General features: G+C 43.4%; 1 protein-coding gene across 2 annotated transcripts; it reads right to left on the reverse strand.

Annotated features, from left to right (window-relative positions):
* Positions 1 to 26,285, reverse strand: PGPEP1 (pyroglutamyl-peptidase I). 2 transcript variants are annotated; one of them, XM_075902913.1, is made up of 6 exons: positions 26,158 to 26,285; positions 25,467 to 25,705; positions 23,469 to 23,521; positions 11,210 to 11,326; positions 9,226 to 9,458; positions 1 to 7,393 (listed from the first exon to the last, which is right to left on the reverse strand). In XM_075902913.1, exons 2-6 carry the CDS (start codon positions 25,486 to 25,488, stop codon positions 7,201 to 7,203), a joined length of 618 nt encoding a protein of 205 aa, XP_075759028.1. In that variant the 5' UTR covers positions 25,489 to 25,705; positions 26,158 to 26,285; the 3' UTR covers positions 1 to 7,200. The 2 variants fall into 2 exon arrangements, with proteins under 2 accessions (XP_075759028.1, XP_075759027.1); XM_075902912.1 differs by lacking the exon at positions 25,467 to 25,705 and having other exon boundaries at positions 26,158 to 26,256.
* Positions 26,286 to 27,462: the final 1,177 nt, after the last annotated feature.

Below are 27,462 nucleotides of genomic sequence, written 5' to 3' on the forward strand. Positions count from 1 at the left end.
AAAGAATTAACTCATTTTATTTGCTTTGAAATGTCAGTTTTAAATTGTCAGTTACAAGAGTCCAGTCTAGCAATGACAATCTGAAGGTATGTTACTGTTCAGTTGTTATTACACAGCCCTTTTGAGACACACTAGATCGGTTGGTTTTACAAGGCACTGCAAGAAAGCACAGAGAAAAAAAGAAGCCCCAATAAATGTATACTTGTGGCTTCCATAGTCCTGATAAGCACACCTGAGAGAGTTGGAGGGGGGAAGAGAATGTTTATCTGAACACAAGTAACAAAGGAGGTTCCAAAGTGCCCATCTTGAAAGGCTGAGTGATTCAGAAATGCATAAACAAGAGACAAACAGACAAGAGAACATGATCGGAAGAATTCTGACCAGGAATTCATCCAGTCTGCTGAAGACCAGTGAATTATAAGGGTGTACTATGTGTGCAAGTACATTTAACAAGTAGCTTGCTCTCTCGCTAGGCCTGGATGTGTTTTGGGAAGGTGGAAGGCAGGGGTGGGGAAACTTTTTGGGGTCGGGAACCTCTGACCCATAGAAAAATCAGTTGGGGGCTGCACATAAGTGAGAAGCACAAAAAACCCAACAACAAAAAACCCAAACCCTCACTGACATGCCTCCAACTTAGGAGACACACTCCCCACATTCCCCTTGCATACCAGAGTCTAGGGGGGCCCTAGGCTAGTCAATTTTGTGTTGTGCTCCAGCCCCACGGTGGAGATCGCAGGGGGACTGAAGTGCAGGTGCAGGATCCCCAATGCTGGGGTGGAGCCCCCAACCTTGGGGGCTGGATCCAGGCAAGCAGAGGGCCACATCCAGCCCCCGGGCATTAGGTTCCCCACTCCTGGTGTTAAGAGCTCAGTTCAATGCAAAATTTCTATAGAATTTAAAGAGGACGCTGAAAGGTAATGAGTGGTTTCTCCCAGTTACAGGAATCCAGCCCTCTGCCTCCCTATGTGCAAATGGCTCATTATCCTCACACGCCAACAAGCTGAATTCCCAGCAAGCAAAGCCCAAGAAAAGGCACTCCCCTGCTTAATCAAAGTTAACAGGCATTTCAATAAGCTGATGCAACACAAGATGGGAATCTGTAAACAGCACAGAGTTTAACTTTAGGGCAGTGTATAATTTTATATCCCATATTCTCACGTACAGGTAGACAGCGTGTATTTCGTTGTGTTTTAAAAGAGATCTTTAAATAGAAGCAGTTTCCATGTTTCAATGGGGGGTAAAGAATTAACCATACACCTCAAGAGTACACTGTCGGGGAACCCCCCCCCCCCCCAGGCAGCAGAAACAAGGCTGTATCTGAAAAACAACCCCCTCCCCCAACAGTATATTTTTGGGCTGTACAGCAAGTCAGTGAAACTGCTAGGACAGACATTGTCTATGTTAAGCTGCAAATACTATTTTTTAAAGGAAAAAGGGTATTTTCCCCCTCAAAACGTTACCATTACCAAAATGTGGAAAATGCAATCTAAGACTGTAAGATTTATTAGGATGTGTTTATCTATAACACACACACACGCAATGAAGGAGCGAGAGAAGGAGCTTTCTATGCAAGCTTCTCAACATTTTGAAAATAAAACCCAGAATAAGGTAAATTGAATGAAGCCCCATCAAATTGCCCCTCCGCCTCAGTATTTTATTGGAAATCAGCTTTCTACCAACCCGCATTCAGACAGAAGCCCAGAGAAGCCAGTTCAAGACATACAAATGAATTCAGAACTATTGTGAACACACTTGCAGCATCCTGAACTCCAAACATGAACACACACACACTTGCCTGCTGCTCTCCCTTACGTAGCACCTAGACAGTCATATTTTTACACCACAACTAATTCGGAAGAGTGCTCAATGCGGTATCACAAAAACACGCCAGTGGGAAGATTAGGAACACTTCTGCTACAATTTGAAACGGGTTTCAAGGTCACTGGTGGGTAGGCTGTGACAGAACAGAAACACTCAGGTTGGGGAGTTTATTTCATGTGATATTTTTTCTTTTACATGAGGCTGTCACCTGCCAGACTAGTTGCTCTTTTCTACCTACCCTTCCCCCTCTTAGGAGATTCCTTCCCATAGTTCATAGGTGTGCTTGCACATCATGTTTCACTGGATTACATGTTCATATAGTATGAGGATTATCGGTATTTTAACACTTTAAAAAAAAAAAAAAGGAATTTCCTAACTTTTCATTTTAAAAAATACTGGCAGGCTGTCAGCTAGAGCCCAGGCCTGGGAGCTCTTATCCCAGCTGAGTCACTGCGTGACAGTGGTTGAAGGTACGAGTTGAACCCCTGTGGTCTGGGACTCTCTGGTCCAGCAATGTTGCTGGACCAGAGAGCCCCAGCACAGAGGTTGCCGGTGGCTGAGAGCAGACCCCACAGGGCACAAGAGCCCACAGTTGGCCGGTCTGAGAAACCAGTGTGGGCATCGGCGCCCACGAGAGGAGAGAGGTAGAGTGCACAGCTGGCAGGGCAACCAGAGTCAGTGGGGTGGGGCCGTCAAGCCAGCCTCCTCCCACCAAGACCTTCCCTGTCCGGAAAACTTCCTTGTCCAGGAACAGTCAGGTCCTGAGGCATCCGGGCCAGGGAGGTCCAACCTGCACTGCTTGATAGCTGACTGAGGCACAAAGAGGTTAGCACTGTGTGGAAGATCAGGCAGACAACCCCCACCACCACCACTGAAGTCTAAACGTTATGTATAGATCCCTATGGAACTTATAAGCCAAACTCTTATAGTACACACCCTAAGTAGATAGACACCCTGGCGGCAGTCAATACCCAATACTTCAAAAAGTGACAACCCTTCACCCATGCGCAATGCTGCATGGGGACAAATCCCTTCTCACTGCCAGCAAGCAGTCAGTGTAAATGCTCTTATTCTTCGTTCATAGTGTCAATACTGAACGCAGCACAGCTGCGCCAGGCCCAGAGATGCAAAACGTGCCATTCATTTTTTTCCATTCTAAATGTACTCCCCTTTAATTTCACTAAGTCTTGCGATTTTGAACACCTTCAACCACGTCCCTCCTTGTAAAACTGTTCTCTGCAGACGAAATATTTCCAGTCTCTGCAGTCTCACATCACAAACCTTCTCAATCTCTCTAACCATCTTCATTACCTTTGACAATCTTTCCAGCTACTACTATATTTCAGAGGAGCCTGGCAGTGCTGGAAAACACCCCGCATCAGTGTGACCACTGAGTCAGTACATCTCATCCCCACATTCATAATGGATACTACCGTGTTTTCATTCAAGCTTAATTCCCCTGCCAACGTGGTCACTAATTCCTGAATGAGCTTACGAGCATCTGGGGTTTCACTAAAATCCTCCATAGTTTTATTAACTGAAACAACCGAGTCTCATCCACAAGTCAACTCTTTACCCACTTCCTACCCCAAGCTGTAAGGATGTAAAGACACCCTGACCAACACAATGGAACCTCCCTAATTCTCTCTTCTATTCTGCAACCCCCCTCTCTCTCTAAAAACAAAGATACACCAAGCCTCACCCCCTCTCTCAGGAAAGTGTTAATACAGACCCTGCTGCAGGGACTAGCACTTCACACATTTACAAGGTGTACTAGTTACAGGTATCCAATTATTCAAACTAATCCTGATTTTTTGGGGGATTCTACATTTACTTTGCTGGTTTGAAAAATTCTGTAGCTGGCAAAGGGCCGCCCAGGCAAAGTTCTATTTATTAATGAACTGAGGCTAGAGCAGGCAGCAAATGTTACACAAGACAGTAACTAAAGGTTTTGGCTATTTTTATGGCGGGATTCCAAACGAAATATGTATGTATTAGGGAACACATGAGTTAATGAGTTTAACAAAAAAGGCAAAACCCCCAAAAGTACTTAATTTAAAACAGATTAAATAAAATGAATTTAATGTCACAATTTAAAAAAAAAATCACTATACAAAACTTCACTAATGAGACACCAACTCGTTAAAAAGGGGATCCCAACAACTTATTCTCAAAAGATTATAGAATATATTATAGTTTCTAGCAAACAAAACTGATTACATGAAGCTTTACAAAAGCAGACTGTGAGGAAATGCAGACAAATTAAAAACATTGCTCAAAACAAAGGAAAGCGTAGTAGTGGAAATAGGAATTTTGACAGACACTTCGGGTTCACATCTTCTGCTCCTTAGCAGACTTGTCAGAAATCATGTCGATTTTCCCCTTACAGGAGGATTGTGGGAAGGGACCCAAAATATCCTTTCACAAGTGCATTTGGCTGAAGAGACTCCACTGACTGAGCAAGCTAATCCTGAATGCAGATTTAGCCTCCTAGAAGACACTTCCTTCTTACCTTTTCTGTTCACAGAATTGGATGCTTCTCTTTCCTCAATTCTACACAGTATAATCCATGTCTAACCTGGAGTAGATTCCACTGAGCATGCTGCAATATCAGCACTAGTGGAGTTCTCTGAGGCTGACCATTTGCAAACTCTTTAAAGACTATCTCCACTCAAAGTTACCCTCATTCAATAGAGAGCTATTGACAGAGCATCCCGTTTAGAACGGGAAATGTTTACCAAACTGTGACACACACCTGGCCAATGATCCAGAGGATCAGAGATGTGAAAGAGTTCCCTTACTCAGTTAGGATGCATGCTTGGCAGACAGGTGGCCCACACAAGTAGATACCTGCCAAGATGAGCCAATAAGAAATCTGCAGACAAGCAGAGCTTTAGTTTCTCTGTTTAGGGGCCCTCTTGTCTGTGACTTGCTGGAGACACATGCTACAAGAAAGATGTGATTGTTGCTCTGAAGCCCTTTATGAGATCATCCCATGGAGTTTCAACTCTATGGTCATTTTACCTCATTTGGCAGCTGTGGCGCTCTGCTTCCATTTTGTTCACAGCTAGGAATCCTTTTTTTTAAATGTGGAAATTAAATGATATCAGAAATTATGTAATTCTGCTACTATACATAATGGAATACATGAATTCTCTCTTTTGAAGGGGGTTCTGCAGTTAAGATGGTTAGAACTTATCAATTAAAGGGAAAACTAGAAGATCATTACCTCCACTAGTCACAAAAATGAGTAAAATCAACAATATTTAAACAAAACATTAAATATAATAAATTACTAAACAGGAAACGCATCTGGCCTGCCTGCTGACAGCCCGACAAAGCAGTGCTACTCTGCATTTAATGCATATGAAAGACTGTACATTCACTTTTAAAGCAAGTTCTATCAATCAGAAAAGCTGTGAAGAAAATATGGGGCTATTTCCCCAGAAAACCAATCTTAAATAACCCAAAAGAACATCTGAACATCTCCAGACACTAGCTTCCCAAGCAAAAGAGTTGCCTCCACACAACTGCGCAAGTCTCCAACCTCTCTCTCGCATTCAAATGCCAAGTGGTGTTTTCTTTGTCACTCGATTTCCTGTTGGGAAGTAGCAGCAAAATGGCAGCTCTCATTGAGAGATACTATAGTAGAATCATTCATAATCAGAGAACTAAAAACAGTAAGAGACATTTCTAATCGGTTTCAAAACGTAGTTTAGTATCTATCTTAGTAAAAGTATTAGAACTAGTCACAAGTTCTTATTTCAACGGCTCCTTAAAAAGACATGCTAGCTAGTACCAATTTAACCACTACTTTTGTTGTGGCATTGCTCACCTTTCACTTACATCACAACAGAGTCAAGATCACATACTACTAGTTCAAAGACCTTTTTGAACCTTGGCTAGAACATTACACCCATGTTCCCGAGGGCTGCATTGGGAAAGTTCGCAGGACAAGCAGCGCTTCAGACCTAGCCCCCATGCCAGACGTGAGGTCATTTCACCAAACAGTGGGCACAGAGAGGCTGCCCAGAAATGCCCCTTTTGAGTGAAATTTTAAAATACAAGTCTCAGTTTATACAATGCGAGAAGGGCTCTTTTAAATATACACAATGGGCCCAGTATGCTGTTTGTTCACATTGTAGCATACTGATCACATTTTAGCATAGTGATGCATATTTTAGCATATTGATATAATAAAACCAAGACCATGTAAGTTAATGTTTAATTTAGGGCTTGTCTACATGGCACGCCAAAGCTCTCTAGAGGGGTGTGATTTGTAAAGCGCTTTAACGTGCTGTGCATGAGTTCAGTCTTGAAGCAGGTTTCTCTCTGTCAATGTGCGCTAGAAACCTTTCGGAGCATACCAGCAGGGTCTTCAAGGGACAGTGGATCACAAGCCGCGAGAGCACTTTGCCGCACTGTGCGGACAAGTCCTTAGATGTTACTCTTCCTCCAGTCCCTAAAGAAAATACAACAAACAATGAAAAGAATACAGGGGTAGGGTAAGCAATGAGGTTCTGGGAAGAGAAACTCCTATGGAAACAGTGTCACTAGCAAAGCTTTTCCAACCGCTCTAAGTATGTTTTATACACATATGAAACAATGTGTTTCATAAAGGAGGTATATGGTTAGTCTGAGCTAGGTAGGTGATATTAAGAGCACAATAAAATTCATTTTTTGGAAATATTTGGTGCAAGTTGGGTGTCTCCCCCATACAAAAACTCATGCCCTCTTTGTACCTCAAGCACTCACCAACAAACAAGGGAAATCAAAATTCTGTACCTCTTCTGTTTGCGGCATTATTAAAGTCTTAACAGGAGTCCATGCAAATACATGGGTATTTTAGGACTGGCAAACAGATTCATTGCCCCTCAAACAATTATAATTGACTCCCCATCCCAAGCAAGAACTGTTTAAAACCCAATATACGTTCACAGTCTTTTATGCCAACTGCTTAGAGGTTTTAATGTAAAATTAGAGTCTTTTTTAAAAATAGCAAATCTTTTCAATTAATGACTCCTGCACAGAAACTCTGAATCCAGGTGTAAACCTTTTCATCTGCACTGCATTAGATCATTCAATAGCTGTCACTTGATTTACAGATAGCCTCTGTATAAAACACAGCACACATTTTTTCAGCCACTTCTGGACATAAGTAGTTGCAGGTGGTTTAAAGGAAAGATGTCAAATCTTTTCTTGTTCAAGATGGAATTCACACAGGAAGAAAAGAATGCCACAAAATTGCTGGACGTGGAATTAAGTTTCATTTTCCCGTCTCCCATTCTTGTTCTGTACATTTCAGACAGGCTTCTCCCCCAGTACTTAGTAGCAGGGAATATTTTGGAAGTGCAACAGTGATAGGACTTTTGCCCAGCTTCAGTGTTCATGGCGACAATTGATTTTGCCTTCAGAATGCTCCAAAACATCAAGCATTTCTTCTATGATAGCCTGTAGTGCCCGACCCAGCTGTTCTGCAGTATATGGTTTTCCCAGTGGAGGAACATGAACAAACGCAGACCTGCCGTGGCTCTGGTACAAGGAAGTATAGTAAGTGAAATCACAGAGATATCTGTAATTAAAAAAAAAAAAGTTTTAATAGTAAGTAGTAAGTACTCTGGGCAAATGGATATGGATAAAATTGAGGGTGGGAAACCCAGGACCAATGGCTTCTGCTAATTAAAACTGGAAAGCTCTTTACAAAAAATGGCTAAATTCATCCAGTATTGACTTCAGTTATTGTCTCTGCAGCAGCCAAACAGGTTTCAAAGGCTCTCGTCATTTCCATGCCAGCTATTCTAAAGCACCAAAGAATTTCTCCCCAGACTGTAAAAACATCACTTTTGTAGCTGCTAAATATCAAGTAGATGAACAGCAGCATGTGTCACAAGCACAAAAAACCCATTTCTCCGCTGTCCTTGTGTAGTTACTGCACAGACTGGTATCAACGGAGAAAGACACATGGAAAGAAGGCAGGTTCCAGAGGCATAGACTGCTAACCTTCAGTGTAGCATCCAAGTAATAATGTCATTAAAGGTCAGAGCATTCCTCTGCTCTGCAGAGGGCCTGTTCCTAAACATTTGTCATTTCAGTGTTCTATTTTAGACAACTGATGGAAGTGAGCAAAATTAGCATGTTTCTAATTAAGGAAGAGAGAAGTGCCCACAAGTGCATCAGTCTAACGTATTTATCCTCCCAACACCCCTGTAAGCAGGATAGCGCTGCTGTCCCATTCATCCATATGGGGACACGGAGGCATAGACAGGGTAAGGGATTTGCCTAAGGTCACATGGGAAGGCTGTGGCAGAAGAGGGTATCTAGAATTCCAGGCTAGGGCCCTACACTCCAGACCATCCCTTCCTTTGGCACACTTTAACAGGGGTGGGGGGAAGACATGCAAACTTTGCAGAGTTTATAATTTCGCTTTATGTAAGGAAAGCTGAAGTGGAGATATCAAGATTCAGATAAGGATACAGCTGCAGATATTAAAGAAAGTCATTTCAAACTAATATTTCAGTTCTCTGGATATATTTTGCTAAAATGAAGAAGCTGTTTTTGCTATTCGGGGAAAAAGTTATGACAATGTTTAACAGTAAAACAAAACCACATGATAGCTGTTTCTGCTGCAGACTGCATTATGGGTTTAATGCAGTTTTGGAAACTACTCCCACAATAAGAACACTATGTGATAATGATCTAAGTGGACTTCCAAGAAACACAAGGTAAGGGCCCCAAAACATCCCACAGACATAGAAAAAGAGCAGTGATAAGAACCTTTGGTTGCATGCAACATGTCAGTCTACTACAAACATTTTAATGGCTCTCAGCTCCAGCCCTGGGCCTTTGGTTTGTCTATGAATGGTGCACAATTTTCATGTCATCCCCAGGGTTATGCCAGAACTGTGGCAAGATCTCCAGATTAAATAAGAACCTTTGTTTCTTTTTCATTATTGCAACAATAGAAAATGAGTCCAGTTCCAATGCTTCAGACAATGGGTAAAAAGGAGTTACGGTTGAGAGCACGTATCAGTGTTTTACCCCCAATGACATTACAGTGATGTTTCAATTACAACCCTAGGAAATTCACAGTTAGGGTTAAAACTTACAACGCAGACACACCCAAACATGGAAGCCCAGTTTGGGCATCTGAACACTCTGACCTCTGTCTTCCAGGGGCACCATGAGTAAGCCCAGGTCTAGAAGTAAGGCACCCTCTCTCTTTGTAGTCCCAGATTAAATTAAATTCATTTCAAAAGACAAATTAGGATTTCCTTCCCCGCCCCTGCTCCCTGCATGAAGACATGAGAGGCCCACAAACCCCCCCCCCCCGGCATTAGTCTAGCACAAACAGAATATACACAGCCACATGAATGGGTTTTACCATTGTTCACTATGATCCCATACCTGCCAGCATCCTTGGATATAGTAACTGTGACGTCTAGTCCCAGGGTTGACACTCTCTTGCAAACTGCATCCATGTCAATAATGGAATCAATGCACTCTGGGCCTCCTTCTACACAACACTGTGAGCCTGGGCAGAAACGGCAGTTGTCCAAGCCTTTGTATCCAACGTTATGCCCACATTTTTCCAGTGTTACGGTTGTAGCCATACCTGACACACCTACATGAACCACCAACTGCAAAGAAAAAAACCCTAAATTAGAGCTAACTGAAATTAGGGGGATGGGAAAAAAGAGGTAAGACAGTAACCCAGGGGACATCTACTATACTGCCGGGGGGGTGTATCTAGGGTGCATTAAACCCTAGAGCGCTATAGCAGAACCTCAGCGTTGTCAACTGAGCAGTAAACCACACACTCCATTTGGAATTGGAAGTATAATTAGACAGCAGCACATACAAAAGCAAATGTTCGATATCTCTTTATGTGCTGCCCAGTGGTGCACAGCATGTAGTCAACCTGTGGAACTCCTTGCCAGAAGATGTGGTGAAGGCTAGAACTTTAACAGAGTTAAAAAAGAGCTAGATAGATTCATGGAGGTTAGGTCTATCAATGGCTATTTGCCAGGATGGGTAGGAATGGTGTCCCTAACCTCTGTTTCTCTGGAGGTGGGTGACAAGGGAAGAATCACGTGAGGATTACTTGTGATCCCTCCCTCTGGGGCATCTGGTATTGGCCACTGTTGGCAGACAGGATACTGGGCTGGATGGACCTTTGGTCTGACCCAGTGTGACCGTTCTTCTGTTCTTATAGCATGCCTGACTAAACTAGTAAGATAGAGATGGTTTCCTGAAGCAACTACAGTACTGGGGTGTAATTAATGCAAACTGCCAATCCTGAAACAGTGCAGGCGATAAAGCTTGGAGCATTTCATCCCCTGGGAAACAGCACTCCAACTACTGTGAGCTAATTCAGGGTGAACAAAGAGAACTTGGAACTGTGCAAGATTGGCAGAGGGCCACTGAACTACAGGTTGAACCTCTCTAGTTTAGCAACATCCGTGGTCCGGCATGATTTTAGTTATCCGGAAGTAACTTGTTAGTTATCCGGAAGTTATCCGGGTGTGGGCAAGTTTCTAATACTCCCAAAGAGTTTATTTACAGGCACCAGTCCTGGCTCTGTGTTCCATGCTGTTATTTAGCTCTAATTTACCCCTCAGTGTCTTTTGAGAGCCCAGTAAGCAGTGGAAGTGTTGGTCATGCTGCTACATAATATTGACCACCCATGGTTTGGAAAATTCTCTGGTTCGACACCAGTCAGATCCTGAGGGTGCTGGACAAGAGAGGTTCAACCTGTACTTGTGAACTAACAGGCACAAAGGTACGTCCAACAGAATCAGGTCCTGTAGGAGGATCTGAGTGATTTTAGAATCTACCAGGACTTCCATGGGAAAGATGGATGACCATCTGGTATGGCAGGCAGGCACGTCACCCGTTTTCTTTTAAAGATGGGTTTTCTCTCAAATGCTTGTGTTCTGAACAAACAGTATTTTGCTGTTTGAAAGCTGGCTAATCTTGCGTAGCCATGTCCTTGCCCTGAGAGAACAGAGCTGCAAGTGAGGAGCTGCAGTCAGGCCTGCTGAGGTGACTCGTGAGTTGCAAGGATCTGCAGCCCTGGAGTAGATTATGGGATTCCTGCCCTGAGAACAGTGACAGAGGTTGGAGACCAAAGTGGGCTGATCTCAACAAGGCCATGTAAACACCAGTGGGGCAGGTGATTTGGGAACTGACACTATCACCAGGGCTCTCTATACTTCAAGCTGCGTAACTTTCAAATTCACAGGTTTCTGTTAATGGGAAAGATCCGTCAATATATCAACACTTTATCAATACACGTCAGAAGTTTGACTTTGCATTAGGAACAGCAGCCCATGATAGTAAACTCATGGATCCTTATGATCTGGTCCATTCTGCTTTGCAGGTTACTCACTTGTGGACAATGTTCTTTCCACAATGCAGGAATTAGTCTTTGCACTGTTTGGTATTCAACGGGGATTTCATATACATGCAGATCCACACCTTCTCCCAAGCCCAGCTTCTTCAGCTCCTGAGAACAGGGGAAACAAAGTAAGTGTAAAGCTCTCAGACATGTATGCTGGAAAGTCTACCGCTGGGCCAGCCTTCACGTGTGCTTGCTGCTGTTCTCAGCTCTTTTCAGCTGACTTGCTTCCGTGCCCCCTGGAAAGAGGGCTGAAAGCCTTCTGAATTAAAGAAGAATGGCATGACTATTGCTCCTCTGCTGGCCATCTGTAGAAGTGACACAGCAAATCGAGAGCAACCCCTGTACCTGTCCTGCGGAGAGGTTTGCTCCATAACTGTTAGCTGGGCGGGGGGGCTCAGGGACAGCGATAGGAAGGAGCATGCATGCAAGCATGAGAACTTGCATATTTTAAAGTCAGCAACTCATCTCAAAGAACCAGCAGGCAGACTGACACTCTGTTATCCTTTTTGGGGAATTAACTATCAAAAGCAGCATCAGCACAGATGACTCAATAGATTTGCGGGTTTTACTTTCACTTTGGCAGGATCAAAAATACTGTGCAGCCTGGAACTCTAAAATGGAAAAGGAGTTTCCTATGCTGGTTTCACCTATACCATCCGTTTATGTTTATAATTAATTTGGCAACAGCGACTTTTAATTTCAGATTCAAATCCTGCAGGAGGTCACTTCCTCCTCTAAGAGGCCTCTGACTATTTTACATATTTGGACACTGACTGAATTTCAGCTGAACACTCAGCATTGAATTTTTCTCTACAAGAGTGAAGGCGGAAGCTCTGTGGCATGCTTGACGCTAGCTAGAAAGGTGCCGTATTAAAGGAAGGAATGTTCAGTTACAGAGAAGATAGCTAGCTAGGAAACACTGGGAAGCAGCGTCCCAAACCCCTCAGATCAAGACTATCAGACAAACGACAGCGCTGTGCCGTGCTCCTGGTAAGCTGGGTGCTGGTGCGGCTGCTCAGAAGAGATTCAGGTGCCGCTCAGCTGATTAGCCCACAGCTAGGTTTTGTTTCTGTGGGTGGTGCATGTTCACACGTGCCTTGGTGCGCACATGGATGGAAAGAACTAGAGGGAAAATTGGCATTGTGGCTAAATGTTACAGGAACTAGTTTTCCAGATGATTAAATTAAATATTATAATGCAACTGGGAATCTGGTCCCTTGGGGTAGTACAATTAGACAGCACAAGTCCCTATGCAGGGCCAGAACACACACTCCTTTAGGCATAAGACACACGGACAATCTTGAGCTACATTCTGTCATTCAGCTTTTGAAGGAAAATTATTTTACAGCAGGATTTCAGGTACCTCTCTTCCCCCATTCCACTGAGCGAGTGCAACTCACATCACACAGCTGCCTGACCAATCAGTACTAGGGATGTGAAAGTGTAGCCATGTACATGGTTAACCGATAAGCCTGGGCTCATCGGTTAACCTTCACACTTACATGCATGCTCCTTAACAGCCATTCCCACATGCATACCAGCTCCTAGGGAGCCGCTTTTTCCCCCGCCCCTGTGCTGCCGCCTCTGTAGCAGAGGCTGCGCCATTGGAGAAAGCGGGGGGGAGGCAGGAGCCAGTGTGTGTGAGGAACCGGCTTACATTTTCAGCGGTTACACATTTACTTAATGCATTTTAATATCCCTAATCAGTATGCATACTGCAAGTGTTAGCGTGCATTACATCTCCACCAGCTCCCACACCCCCATAAGCAGGAAGGGCCACTTACAGCCCCCCCTCACCCCATTCAGCTAGTGGGTATGACAATAGTGTTATGCCAAGGCAAACATGAGGTGTATTCCCATCTTCCGGATATGCTGAACTCCTCTATATGTATCCAGACCTGGGCCACGTGGGACCACTTTAAGTAATGCTTTGCTTGAAGTGCAGCAGCATGTTTCACCCAAGCATTTTCCCCAACAGCTAATTCAGCTTCACAAACCCATTTGTGATGCATGGACAGGAAGTAAGGTCCCCATTTTAGAGACTGGCAATGCAGCGATACACAACCTCGAGCAATTGACTTATCAGGGTAGCAGCAGAGCCAGAAGTAGACTCAAGTTCACTAGATACCTTGCACAGTTTTAAAGATAAGGCCACCCTCCTTCTTTCAATGTCATCTGGACACGTAGGGAAGGTCTACGGAACGGGGACAGGTTGATCGAAGCTACACAATTTGAATTACATCAGTACTGTAACTCAAATCAACATAGCTTAGATCTTACTGCAGGTCCAACACTGTGCTGAGTCGACAGAAAAAAAAACTCCCTCATTGACTCACCTTACTGTTCTGGTGGCGTACCAGAGTCAACAGGAGAGCAATCAGTGGTCGATTTACCTGAATCGATCTCTGCCCCATCGATCACAGTGAAGATAAGACCTTAGTGGTTCATGGGGTGTTGTCATGTTTATCCCGATGTTGTTTGTGACAAGACAGAACCCGTAAGAACAGGTATCTTGATTGCACTATCCCTTTAATAACCTTTGTATTGCTTCAGAGGACTTTGCTGTTTCAATACATTTTAGTTTGATAGATTAATCAAATATTAGGGGTAAGCAAGCATTAAGACCATTTACTTGATCATATAGTGCAGGGGTGAGGAACTTTTTTTGTATCAGGACCGCTGATCCACAGAAAAATCAGTCAGGGGCCACACACAAGTGAGGGGAAAACCCTCACTCACACTGCCCCAATTTGGGACCCCACATTTCCTTCACACACCAAAGCGTAAGGAGGCCGAGACTAGTAGATTGCGTGCTCCAGGCCCAGCTCCGCAATACTGGGGAGAGCCCTGAGCCTCGGGGGCCGAATCTGGGCGAGCTTTGGGACGCATCCAGCCCCCAGGCTTGAGGTTCCCCACCCCCGATTTAGTGCACTGCAAATGAATGCTTCCTGACACACTTATAAGAACCAACAGCACCATTTGCGCCACCTTTGGTTTGTTGCACCAAAGGTATCCAGGTTTGCTTAAGAAGCAACCTAGTATTGTTTATTTTATGGAACATATACAGATTTTATAACAGGAATCCGAGTGGATGGCAGTGCTTAGAGACGAAGTTCCCCAGGAGCTATAGTGACTGTCCCTGTGCTTGTAGGTAACATGTTCAAATGCATTCTAAGCCATGATGGCTATCTGAAATGCAAAGGTAGAATGTGACTTCGCTGACACCGTGGTTGTCACTTTTCACCATATCAAAGTTATGTATTTTGGGTTGGGTGGGAGAAGGCTATTGAATTTCAGTAAGTTGTGGTTGCTCTATGCTGATCCGGGCACTATGAAAATGAATTGTTTTTTCCACATCAAAAGTGTGCAGCTGAAAAGCGGAGACAACTTACTGAAGAGAGAGAGTGTGAGTGTGAGTGTGAGAGAGAGTGTGAGAGAGAGTGTGTGTGTGTGTAAGAGTTCCAGCAGCTGGCTATGGGATTAGTCTTGGGAGAGACCAGAAGGGTGTTTTCTATACTTCTGTAAGATATGAAGGTTCATTATAAATCAATGCATTTATTTTTCCACAAATCCATACAAAATCAGTATTGTTGCTGAATTGCTTCCACCATCTGAACTAAGAGAATTTAGATTACAATTTTAGTTAAGATTAATGGACCAGAATACAGACATGTATGCAGTTATAAAATGTTACAGAATGTATACCCTCTGTGCAAAATAACTGCTTACTTTTATATTTGAGACTCTTTTAAAATAAGACTGCATCTGACTTCCTTAAAAATTCAACCGAGTTTAATCTTGGTTTATTTAAATGCAGGACTAGACTTTCTGCGGTCGTCAAAACTTTGTCCTATGATAATCTTAGAGAAAACCAAAGCCATCCCCCCATCCCAGACTGTAACTAAATTCAGGGGCCAGAGATGCCCTAACTTTCCCATATATCCACAGTCAGAGAGAAAAAAAGATTGTTTTGAGTATATCACTGCATGGCTTAAGTACAAGGACACTACACCTGTGCTAGCAACTGAATGGTGCCTCCAACAGCAGCATAGCACATGGAAGCTTTAGTAGTTTTGGGGAGAGTAATACCGCATTGTACTGTTTGGCTACTTTTTGTAACAACCTAGTAATAATTGATTCTTCAAATTTGTGCCACTTCATTGAACTCTTTATTCGTACATTAAGATACAAGTTTTAACACTTATGTCAGATCACAGGATAACGCATCCCCCACTTGCTTAGTGAGGTACTGAGGAACAAAGGGACTGACTTTGATTATTTTAAACATTAAGACTTAGAAATACAGCCTTGATCATTTCCCTCTGGTATTATATAAGTTAGAAACACAGAGAGTCAGGACAGCTACAGGGTGAAGTATAACAACTGTTCATATGCAACACACGTTTTTTATTTGTAGTCATCATGTCTGTATCCAGCTGTTGTCTCTTCTCTTATAGCTGGATTGTAAACTTCTTTGGCGTTAGGTTTGTACAGCGCCTAGCACAACAGGGCCTTGGTACATGAAATCTGGGGCAGGGATGGAAATCGAGAAGTTAGTGTTCCTCAGAGTAGGCCTGTGAGGTACCCAAGAGGACGATTGTGTGGATCTAGGAAAAGGCAACTAGCAAATCCCCGCTCCCCCTCCCCAACCATTAGTTAAAAATTGTGGAGAAGTTGCCCCCAGGCTGCTCTTTCCCTTGTGATCGGCACTTACTCTGCATGTCACCACTGGCCTTGCAGCATTACAGGGTCTTAAGATTACCTGGATGAACAGGTCTTGAGCAGCTTCTCGGGTATCCAAGGGACAAATCCTCTCTCCACTTGTTTCTTCTTTCAAATGTATTTGTCCAGTGTCTCTTCTCCAGTACTTCAGTGGAGCATGAGATATCAAACCTGCCTCTTGAAAGTGTGTTCCCTCAAAGAGCAGGTGTTTACTCCATTTTCCCATTGTAGTTCTGCTTGCGCTTTTATTCAGGCAGCTCAGTTCTCTTGATCTTGGCAACTGTGAAGTTCCTTTGGAAACCCTTGTCCCATTTCCAGAGTGTTCAGTGGCACCCAAAAGCCAAAGCGGCAGAAGTGGAAGCACCTGCATAGATTCAGTACATTGATCTGAAGCATTTCTACTTGTGTCAATTCCAGCACTTCCTGTGTAATACCCTAGTACAGGTGGTTTTCTGTATTTTGTGCCAGGAGGAATGGACACTGAGCCTCAACACTTGCACTATTCTTTATGTGACTCAAAAAATGACAATGGGGTCTGGAAGGAATCATCATATCTGAAATCTGCATTAGTTAAGCTCAGCCAATATTTCAGTAAAGGGTGGACTATGTGGGGAGTGCAAAGTACCAACACGCCCCCCCACACAAGTTGCATTTATTTGGTAGCATAACGTGCAGCCTGAATTATTGTAGTTTAAGACATTATCAAGTTGAATTCAGGAGATGTTTTCCAAGGAAATTCATAAGGGTAGAAAATAAAAGCATGCTCGGGCCAGTTTCCTTTTAAACCTTTTGGGGAAAAACTCTGCAAGTATCAGCTAGACCTCTAGCCAAAGGCCTCTTCTAGGTTAATTAAGGAAGGGGGAGGATGCATACTTCAATCAAAGACCACAGAATGGAGAAAGATATTGTTTCAATACAGCTTGTACTGGAAAATTCTATCCAAATGCAACGTAAGTTCTTGCCTCTTTTCCAGCTGTTAGTTGTAGGATAACTTCTATCTAGTTCTTTATAGTGGAAATTGCTCATCTCAACAAAACGCAGTAGCTCCATTCGTATACTTTACTCTGTGGTTGATTTCCAAACACACCAGTTTGGTGTCTTTTCACTCTTGCTCTTCTGCTGCCACCTCCATTTTGATGCATTCCAGTCTTACCAGCAAGATTTCAGTCAGGTGCTTGTTCATAAGATACGACGGACTTTAACATTCTAGCCCAGAATAGGATTGGCTCATCAGAAGTGAAATCATCATTTCCAGAGCCCTCAAACCCCAAACATCTTGAGAACTGTAGGGAGGGACACAGGCACAACATTTGAAGCCTCTGAAAAAAGGAAGAGATTTACTTAAGCAAGTTCAAAAGACGAGCTCCAACCTATACCATATACTTGGTTTAGGAGCTTTACCATTGGGGAGCATTTTCAGAAGTTACTAAGGGTCTTTGGAATTGATTGACTTTCAGTAGGATTTAGGTAAAATCTTTGTTTTGAGTTATGAGCACAGATTGTTTTTTCCAGTTAGCTACCTCGAGATAGAATCCCAGTGCAGACAAGACCGTTCGTAATTTGCATGTGTTACCCGTCAACTCATGTGGGAATTACAGACTGTCAGCACTGGGACTTTATATAGTTAACTAGAGTTAAGAACCCACATCTTTCCTAATGAAGACAAAAATGTAGCCACTTTTGAAAATGTTACCCATTGCTCTTTAAACAACAAAGTGACAGACAAGTCATCAGCATCCCTAAGGTCCTTCTTCCTCGTAGGTCCTTTTTCCTCACCTCTTCCCTCCCCACTGGTTATGAGTGACCAGCGTATTTTTCTTTTGGAACACACAATTACAAGTAGTGAGATACCTTGTACTACATCTGTTTTTATTGATGACCCATATTTTGCTTGGAAAGGTCACTTTTCCAATACTGTTCTGCAGATGTGTTATCAGTTAAGGAGCGCAATTCTACTCTTGCCAACTCCAATTAGTGTCAAAAAACTAAGAGTTACGTGTATGCGTCAAGGAAATAACTTTCAACTCATTTACAGGTCCAAGAACGAATATTTTAATTGTCTTCAGGAGTTCATGCTGTAGTTTTCACAAAAGCGACCTACTCCCAATGTATGGGTACACATTAAAGGATTACTATTAAAAAAAACAGCCTTAGTAGGGATGTAAGTGAGTAGTCAACTACTCACTTCCCCCACATTGCTGTCTCTGTATGAGAGGCAGCAAGGGGGGGAAGGAGCCAGTGCTGGGGGGGGGCGGAGGAGAGGGGGCTAAGTTTAAAAGTCGCCTGCCCCCCAGCACCATCTCCATGGTGCTACCTCCCCCCTTCCCCAATCTGATAGGGAGGGGAGGGGAGGCTGCTCCAGCAGCAGCTCTGGTTCACAGCATCTGGGGCTGGCAATGGGCAGGGGCTGCTGGACCCAGCCTGAGCAAGCCACCTGGCTCTTACTACATTTTAAATGCAGAGCTGAAGCAGACCCGGCTCTGTCCTGGCTCATGCCAGTCCAGAAGCTACTCCCACTACACCTCTGCAGTTTAAATGTAGTAGAAGGTGGGCTGCCTGTGCACCCAGCTCCTATTACATTAAAACTGCAGAGCTGCAGCGGGGGTAGCTCCTGGACTGGGTCAGAGTGCCTTCCTTCCCTTATCGACTTTGACTAATTGTGTCATTGACACAAATTGTAATTACCCGCCTCTTAACATCCTTAATCTTTAGCAGTTTCACTCTCAAAATCCATTTTCTCTTCCTGCTTTAGATCCTGATACTGCAATCAGACCAACGAAGGCAGTTTCCAGGCCTTATTCTATAGGATACTTTAAAAGGAACAAATAAACAATTCTTTTGCTTCCCAATTATAGTTACAAACTTCTACTTATGAAGTGCCCACTCTTTAGAACAAACTGTTTTTCTAAACACAGTGCACTTACATTTCTGTCATGCTCTGGGCTAGGTCTAAAACATGCTTTAAATAAATTGCTGGTCCAGACTTTCAGGCGCGAATACTGATTTTGCATGTCTAACTTGAAATTTCCAAGAGGGTGAGCGGTCAGTGTAGTCTAGAAATGAGGCCCATTTAAATAATGCCTCTGTTGCCAGCCAAATATTGTTAATTGCGTTTTAAAAACATGGCTACTTGTAGAATGCCCTCAGGTTCCTGCTATGTTAAAAAAAAAATTAAGCTGATCCACAGACCAAATAATGGATATTCAAAGAATTATTTTCAGACCAACTTAAAGCATTAAGGCTAAACATGTGTTTCAACAGAGTCTAACACCCAAACCAATATTACTTTCAAAGAGTTCTGCACCTCGTAAAAAATTCAAACATTGAGATCTCTGGAAAAAAATGTTAGTTAGCATAGTCCACTTAAACAGTTTTGCCCCTAAAATTTGCAAAAAATATACACAAAGGTCAAGATAAGTTATTGTGAGATGATGAAACCCTATTTCCAGTAGTGCCTGACAATTTCTTAGTCTTTGAACAAACTTTTAAAAATATAAGGAGGTATAGCTGTGTTTGAGAAACTGTGTGAACTGTGCCAGGTAAAGTGGCAGCAAGAAACAGGCTGAATATCTTCATTGTTTATTTCTACACTTCTAGAAACCCCAACATTAGAGTGTCTGGATTGTTTTATATAGCAATATTGTTTGGGTCTTCGCCAAACTTGAGTGAAGGGTTAGCCTTAGTATAGAGTTCCCAGCAGGAAAGTGCTACTCTGACAGCTCTTATGGATTCTACTTGGATTTTTTAGGCCAAGACATTTTGGAGATGTCAGCCATAAAACCTTAGAAAAGTTTTCAAAGCACCTCAGTTTTACAACTCCTTTTCTGATTATCATCAACATGCCAGAATAGTTCTGAGAGAATGAGTTGAAGCTTTTAAAATTCCAAGAAAATTGGTTTCTTTGGGAAAACCTTGATGGAGAAGCCTTTGAAATATCTTACCAGTAACAGGAAGCTAACATCAACATTAACTATGAAGCAGCAGAGAATGCTCTACAATATTCCCTGTTGCCAGTAAGGTTATGATACATTTAATTTCATCCTTGTTTCTCTCTAGTTATCAATGCTTTCTCTATTGCAGTAGGCACACAGAGAAAATTTCACTTGTATGGATAGACGAACACATACACCCTCTCCCAAAAAGATTACTAATAGACCCAGAAGAGATAAGAGTCAGATCTGCTGGTCCATGAAAGTCTGAGAAAGAACAGTGATAAATCACTTGCTGTAGCTTTGAGGGCAAGTCTGATATGAAAGGTTTGCTGTATTGATTAGCGTCTGAAGCATGTAGACATTCATTACTAGAGACGGATACTAAGTAATGTTTCATCACAGCTTAAAAGTAGATTAACGTAAAGTGTTCAGTATTTTACTTGGCACATCAATTAAACAAGTAGCTAAATTAATATTAAAGCAATAGTGAATAAGTCAGTCTTCTATCTAATACCCAGGAATTCTCTACCCCCACTTCTAAGAGTATGGAAAGTACTAGACAGTGCACACACTGTCTCAATTCTACATGCTAGACTGAAATGCTCCAGGGTGTGACTTGCAGCTGGAACCATTTAAAGGCCAACTTCTCTGCTCTCAATCCACATTTACATTAAATGTAGTTTTACAAATTCACAACTAACATTTTACCAAACAGCACACACAGACACACACTTCTACTCAATAATAAAAATGTCCTTTGGCCCCCAGACAACTTATTATCTATAGCCTTGTATACCTGACAAATATAGGGAAAAAAAACATGTTTGACCCATTCCCTGACCCTTCAACAATGGACCTCTTTGTGAGCCTTTAATATCCTTATCAGGTCTGTCTAGACACCCTGACAGCAATTGTCCCTAGTAATGTCAAAACGCACTCTGACCCTTCTTCTCATCCTCCAGCTCAGCCAGAAATACTTCAATGGGATGGACCCAGCAGCCAATTAGCTTCACAGTCTACAGGGCACACCTGTGTCTAAGCTGATCTGCACATCTTTGTACAGAAAACAGACTATTTTATACCAGGGAGAAAGCCAGTAGGTTTAAATAAACAGGAAACTGGTGTCAATGACAGTTGGTTTCTTTAAAGCTCCCTTGGATGAAACTTTGCTTTCACTTCTCATCCAAACTAATTTTTTTTTTTTTTTTTAAAACAATCTAGTACGTCTAGAGTGTTCTAGCTACATGGACATCAGTCCAGTATTACATAGAAAGAAGATTTATAATGAAATCTTAAGACATTATTTAAACAAAAATAAGCATTTTTGGAGGAAAAAATACATCTCCGAGCCTAGGTTATTACTCTTAAAAGGGCATATGCACATAGTTGTGTGTCCAGTTTGTCTGAATCTTATTTATAGGATCAGCCTCTCCATGCACATACAAAAGTACAAAGCAGCTAAAGTCTTAGCATTTTCAAAATGCTACAGTGACTAGTTTCAAGATATCCTTATTTTACCAAGTGTAAGCAATAATTTGGCTTTCAAGACCCATCTGATCACATTAGAAAGTCATTGCAGTCTGAGGGGAAAATAACCCACACACAGTCTTCTACACACACACACACACACAAACAAACATAAAAACACAAAAAAGGACTGGAAAGAAGAAAAACAGAATTTTATCCTCAGGATGCAGGATAATAAAAGATGTAATAAACCAGAACTAGCTTAGCCCTAAAGCTAGGGAGGATTTACAAAGATTGTTTAATTGATTTTTCTTCTATTAAAATGCAGATCACACTGTCTGGGATTCAGAAACTCAGACACATGTCTTTGTGTCCACTCAGCTCCATGAAGTCTCCTGTCTGAAACTCGCACAATGCCTAACTTGCACGTGTTCAAAGACATGCTGTTCCTTTTTGTCTGGGCCTCTCAGGACTGGAATAGAGTGGGGGAAATGCAAATCCCCTACACATTTGTTGAAAGTTTAAGTTTTTTAGGATTTTTAGTCACAATCCACCACAAGAAAAGCATACAGTACAGCCAGCACACGTACAGCTATAACTCAGCAACCTGTTTACAACTCAAAGGGTAGTTTTAAATATCCAGAGCACATTTAATCTATGTTAAAAAGAGATTCTCTAATATACATTATTACTGTGTTCAGCAGCGATGGAACTGATCACAATCACCAATGCCTTAAACTGAGGGACCGGTGGGATGTTAGCTAGTCCCTTCCCTTAACTGAGATTATGTATTTACAAGCCACAGAAGAGTGGGCCACCAAGTCTATTTTTTCTCATCCCAGATCCCCATTATTTAGTCTCCGCCTTGCTACAAACTCTCTTTATTGGGGATAACTGACCTTATGCCAATGACAAATGTACCAGTTAGCCCAACTAACATGACAGTAACCGCAGTTTTTCCTATACACATACTACATATCTTTCCATACATAGCCAGACAGCTCCCATTTGCTACAATACAAAGCAGAGGGAACTGTCTCTCAGAAGTACATCAGCCCCTACAGTTCAAGGAACCAAAGGTTTGATCTCCACATAACAGAGCAGAGCATTAGACATCTGGCCAGCCCTCCATTAGTTCACTATAATTGATTCTAGTTTGTGATTTAATTTAAAAGCATTCTGAAGAATACATTAGTCCCAGAACTCTGGGGCAGATAGGGATGTGGTGAGAAAAAAAAACAAGTCTAATTCCCTGGGCAAATGTACTGAAATATACTCTTAACTTCCATTTGATTTATCACCGTCTCCAATAACAAAGATATGGGATAATGCAGTAGTTCAGTGACAAATTAACACGGTTATAGGGATAGTGCAAGTTTGATTTCTTGCTCAGATCTAGTGTGTGAATCTATCAGCACTGTAAGAACACAGTGCGATAGATGCTCAGATCTAGTGTGTGAATCTATCAGCACTGTAAGAACACAGTGCGATAGATGCAAGAACACACGCTTATGAAGATGTGAAGACCATGAATGGCATAAGCTTCTTAAATAATGATTTGATCCAGGAGTGGTCTGTGCCTCATCAATAAATAACAGTGCTTTAAAAGCCAGTCTCGTACTGTACCTGTCTCCACAGGGATGTTGCATATGATCCTCATTTCACAATGGAGGAACAGAGGTTAGCTGTCTTGCCCAAGGCCATTATTAATGGCAGAACTAGGATCAGATCTCATGTATTTTTTAAACCCAAACCTGTGATCACTATTGCACACTACGATTTCAGGTTTTTTTGAGGAATTATAAAATCTACATCTTTCTCCTCTGGGGGGGGGGGGGGGGGAAGACTAGGAAATCTTGTACAATGTTCATAGTTACCTTCTGAATTCTTTTAAAAAAATATATTAACTCAGCCTTATGAAATTCAACTTATCCAAAACATGTTACTGTTTGATGAGTGAATAAAATGAGCAATCTGAGGTGGGTGGGCCACGATAAATTTCAGGAACAAGTTCTCCAAATCTCTCTAACAGATTCACAAATTCTAACTTTTTTAAACAGGGGGATTCATCATCAGCACAGCACTTTCTTTGCACATGCCAAGTGTGCTTTAATCTGTGTTGTTACCTGAACTGCAATCCAGCTGGCATTCACAGCATGTTCTCCAAATGGGCCAAACCCTGAAATAGAAATAAAGATTTAGTGATGAAATCTTTATGGCAGACTTGACTGGATACAGATATGCAAAGTGATTTGCACTTTACTTTTTTAAATGTGCCCCAGGGAAACTACTCAAATACCACAATGATTTCTTCAGATACCAAATTCTTGCTCATTTACATCCAAGTACTCAAATCCTTTCCACCTTCCAAAAGTATGACTTATAGAACATCCTTTATGTCTTTTCAATAACAAAAAAAAAATACCAAAGATTACGATTCAATAGGTTGTCTAAATAAAGACCACCCTCCCAATTCTAACAGAGCTTGTTTTCCTTCTTTTCAGAAGTTACGAAGTTTCTGTTCTTCATTACCAGGTGCAATCATCCTGTCTCACAACTGTCAGAGCTTACCACATATCCCTCTACAAATACATAAGCAAATAAACAGGTCCACTAAATATTTCCAAATCATAATTAAGTCTTCCATTATTATTGGTATATTTTAACATTAAGTTAAACAGAATATTGCTGATGGTTCCTGCACAATAAGCACCAAAAGGTTACAATAGTTCAATGTAAAATACTTGCCCAAGCACCTAAATTTTGTAATGAATAACTTAGTTAACTTGTAACTCATAACAGTTTTTACTGAGCAAGCATTTCCTTGCTCTGGCACAACCACAGAAGTTAGGCAATTCAGCTGCGTGTAAAGTTATGCCCTTATAGTTTTAAATTAACTTTCAGAATTTGTTAGACTGGAGTGTTTGTGAAAACACACAAAAGTCTTGTTCAGCTGAAGGAAATACCTTAAGAATGTTGCCATTATTATGACAGTAATCAGTTTGGTGTGAACAGTAAGTTATGTTTCAGGTTATACTGCATACAACTATTATGTTATTTACTGTGTACTCAAACAGGAATTTTATTTAAAAACACACACAAAAACCACCACAGTCCCTATGTACAATCTAACTAGTGTCAAATTCAAATTTCAGCTTGTAAAGAAAATCCTGTTAAGCTTTCCACAAGAAAGTGTCCTCTCTGTGCAGGCATAATCCCCCATAAGCTAAAGGTCACTGGAGACAGTGTCATACCAGCAATTAGTGAAAAGCAACACAATGCAAACACATGATTTTGTTAATTTCTTTTAGAGTACCATTGAGTTGACTATCTAAAGATGACCAGAAATGTTTCCTGATCCCAACTGTTGTATTTCTTAAGTTCCATAACAAGCCTAGCTACAAAACAAAATTCCTTATTCAGTGGCAAGTCCAGAGGTGCCCACAGTATAGTTTAACCCTCTGATTCCTTATCTGTTTCCCACAGACATGGCCTTCTGCTCTTCACACCACACATGGTGTGTACATGGATTCCTTCTTGTCCGGTGCCCTTTATGGAAGATAAACTCAACTAACCGCATCCATGAATTCTCTGACATCCACACTGAGGGGGCCTTATTTCCCAGACTTTTAAAAAGAGACTTCAAAAAGCAAGTACAACAGTTGTACAGTACACAGATTTTCCCAGTGGTAAACATGCGTCTAAGGCAAGTTAACTTCTGTCAGAACTGGACTCCCTAGATGCACAGGAAGAAAGTGCTGAAAGACACGGACATTTTACAAAACACAACTTTTCTTTTTTTTAGGCATTTGATGGGACAGATGAGTGGCAGATGTAGACACTTTTTGTTGCATATCCTGGCTTTTTCCAACCCCAGCCAGAACTGCCACCTTCTTCCTAGGTCTACATAAAGATGCCTTGTAGAAACACTTGCTCCCCATTTAAATCACTCCAGTGCATCAGCAAAACCTCTCACCACTTTCCCTGACTTCACAGTCCAAATAACCTTAATTGCAGTTTGAATGGTTTTATCCACTTTTCCATTTGTTACAGAGCTGCCTTCCCCACAAATCAAGCTGCCGACCCCTTTGTACCCTTAGGAAAAGATTCTGACAAGCGCTTGCCTGCTATGTAAGAGCCTTTCATTCCTTCCTTCGCTTCCCCACTTCCACTCTGCTAGGCACAGTTATTTTGGTAACACTTTTGGCGTGGATGGGGGGAGGACGGGGAGACGTGTGGGTGTAAATGCCTCTTCATGCCCCAGCTTTCCAGGACTCCCCATGCAGCCGTGGGCAATTTGACTTTTAATACACCAGATTATTCGCCTTGCTCCCCCAACAAGACCCTGTGCAGGGAGCAGAGGCTGGAAAAAGGGGGGGGGGGGAAAATGTACAGACCATCCCCCCCCACAACAGGCAGCTGAGAAAGTGAGGCACAGCCAGATCCACCCCCTCCAGGAGAGAGCCCACTGCTCCCCCTGCCAAATGCCCCCCCCCGCAACCCCTGGGCACCCCTCCCCCCTCAAAACCCCACACCCCCTCAGCCCCTGGGCACCCCTCCCCCCCTCAAAGCCCCCCACCCCCTCAGCCCCTGGGCACCCCTCCCCCCTCAAAGCCCCCCACCCCCTCAGCCCCTGGGCACCCCTCCCCCCCTCAAAGCCCCCCTCAGCCCCTGGGCACCCCTCCCCCCCCTCAAAGACCCCCTCCCCCCGCAAAGCCCCCCACACCCCTCCCCACGTCAGAGCCCCCCAACTCCCCCCCAAAGTCCCCTCCGCCCCCGGGCCGGAGACACGCGGCGCACCCCGCCCCCACTCACCCGTCACCACCACCAGCCGCCGGGGAGGCTCCATCCCGCCTCCGTCCCTGCCCGCGGCCGCCCGGAGACTGACTGAGCCGCTCCCCGCCCCGCCCCGCGCGCCCCGCCCCCTCCCACGTGACCACGCCCGCCGCCCACGCCCGCCCACGAGCATAGAGCGGGCCGCCCGGGGGCGTAGAGCGGCGCCAGCCGGCCACACTTCCGCCAGGTGGCCTGCAAACCGGAAGCTGCAAAACTCGTCACGTGCACCAGCCGCTGAGTGCCCAAGGCTGACACACCCCCCCCCCCCGTGCTGTCCCCAGCAGCCCCCCCGGGCTAAGAGCCCCCCCCAACCCAGCCCCCTTGGCTGAAAGTCCCCTTTCTGCCCCGCCCCCTCCCCCACTCTGCCCCAGCCCCCCGGGCTAAGAGCCCCCCCCGCTCTGTCCCCAGCAGCCCCCCCGGGCTAAGAGCCCCCCCGTTCTGTTCCTGCCCCCCAACCCAGCCCCCTTGGCTGAAAGTCCCCTTTCTGCCCCAGTCCCCCGGGCTAAGAGCCCCCACCCCCATTCTGTCCCTACTCCCTTGGCTTAAAGTCCCCCTGCCTAGCCAGGCAGCCCCCCAGCTGAGAGCCCTCCCATTCTGCCCTTAGGGCTGAGACAGCCTCCACAGTCTGATTGCACACCCAGCCCTACGGCCTCAGCAGCCCCTCCTGATTTTAGCAGTGGCCCAGGCCCTGCTTATGATGTGCCCTTCCAGTGGACTTGAACCTTTGAGTTTTTCGTGATGAAACCCTACACAGGCCACGTGAATGAACTGGAACACTCTGGCATTTTCTGCTAATGGGAATGCAAATAAGCAGTGGCTCAGAGTGCACTGGCTAACTTTACTTCCTGTTTCCCTCAGCCCTACAGTACCTTTCCTATAGGTACCCCAACACACCGCTGTAATGCAGTTGAGTGATGGTTGTGGTGACTGCTGGCAAGCTTGGATAGTTTCACCAATTTGACCTATTTTTCCTTTGTTCTGAGCCTGTACTAGAGTGGGAATTATAATGTCAGCACAGTCTGCTATTACTACTGTTGTGCTATAGGAAGGACACTACCTAGTCGTTGATTGCAACTAGAAGTAAATTCTTGGATTTTTTTGTATCCATCTGTGTTCAGTTTTTGTCACCATAAGGAAATTACCATTGTCACAACTTTTTGGCAGAAATACGAAATGCTTCTATAAAAGGCAATCCAGGGTATTTTAAGTCCTGAATTAGCTGGCTGGCTAAGTCTCCTTTAAAATTACAAGGAAAAATGAGATGGGAAAGCACCATTGAAAGCC

This window comes from Pelodiscus sinensis, chromosome 19 (assembly GCF_049634645.1).
Source record: "Pelodiscus sinensis isolate JC-2024 chromosome 19, ASM4963464v1, whole genome shotgun sequence".
NCBI lineage: Eukaryota > Metazoa > Chordata > Testudines > Trionychidae > Pelodiscus > Pelodiscus sinensis.

Excerpts from the sequence above, each read along its gene's own strand:
- PGPEP1 (XM_075902912.1), bottom strand. The coding sequence starts at position 26,191 with ATGGAGCCTCCCCGGCGGCTGGTGGTGGTGACGG. Across the intron at positions 23,522-26,157 it reads GCGGCTGGTGGTGGTGACGG|GGTTTGGCCCATTTGGAGAA; the intron begins GTGAGTGGGGGC and ends TTTCTATTTCAG. Across the intron at positions 11,327-23,468 it reads CCAGCTGGATTGCAGTTCAG|GAGCTGAAGAAGCTGGGCTT; the intron begins GTAACAACACAG and ends CCCTGTTCTCAG.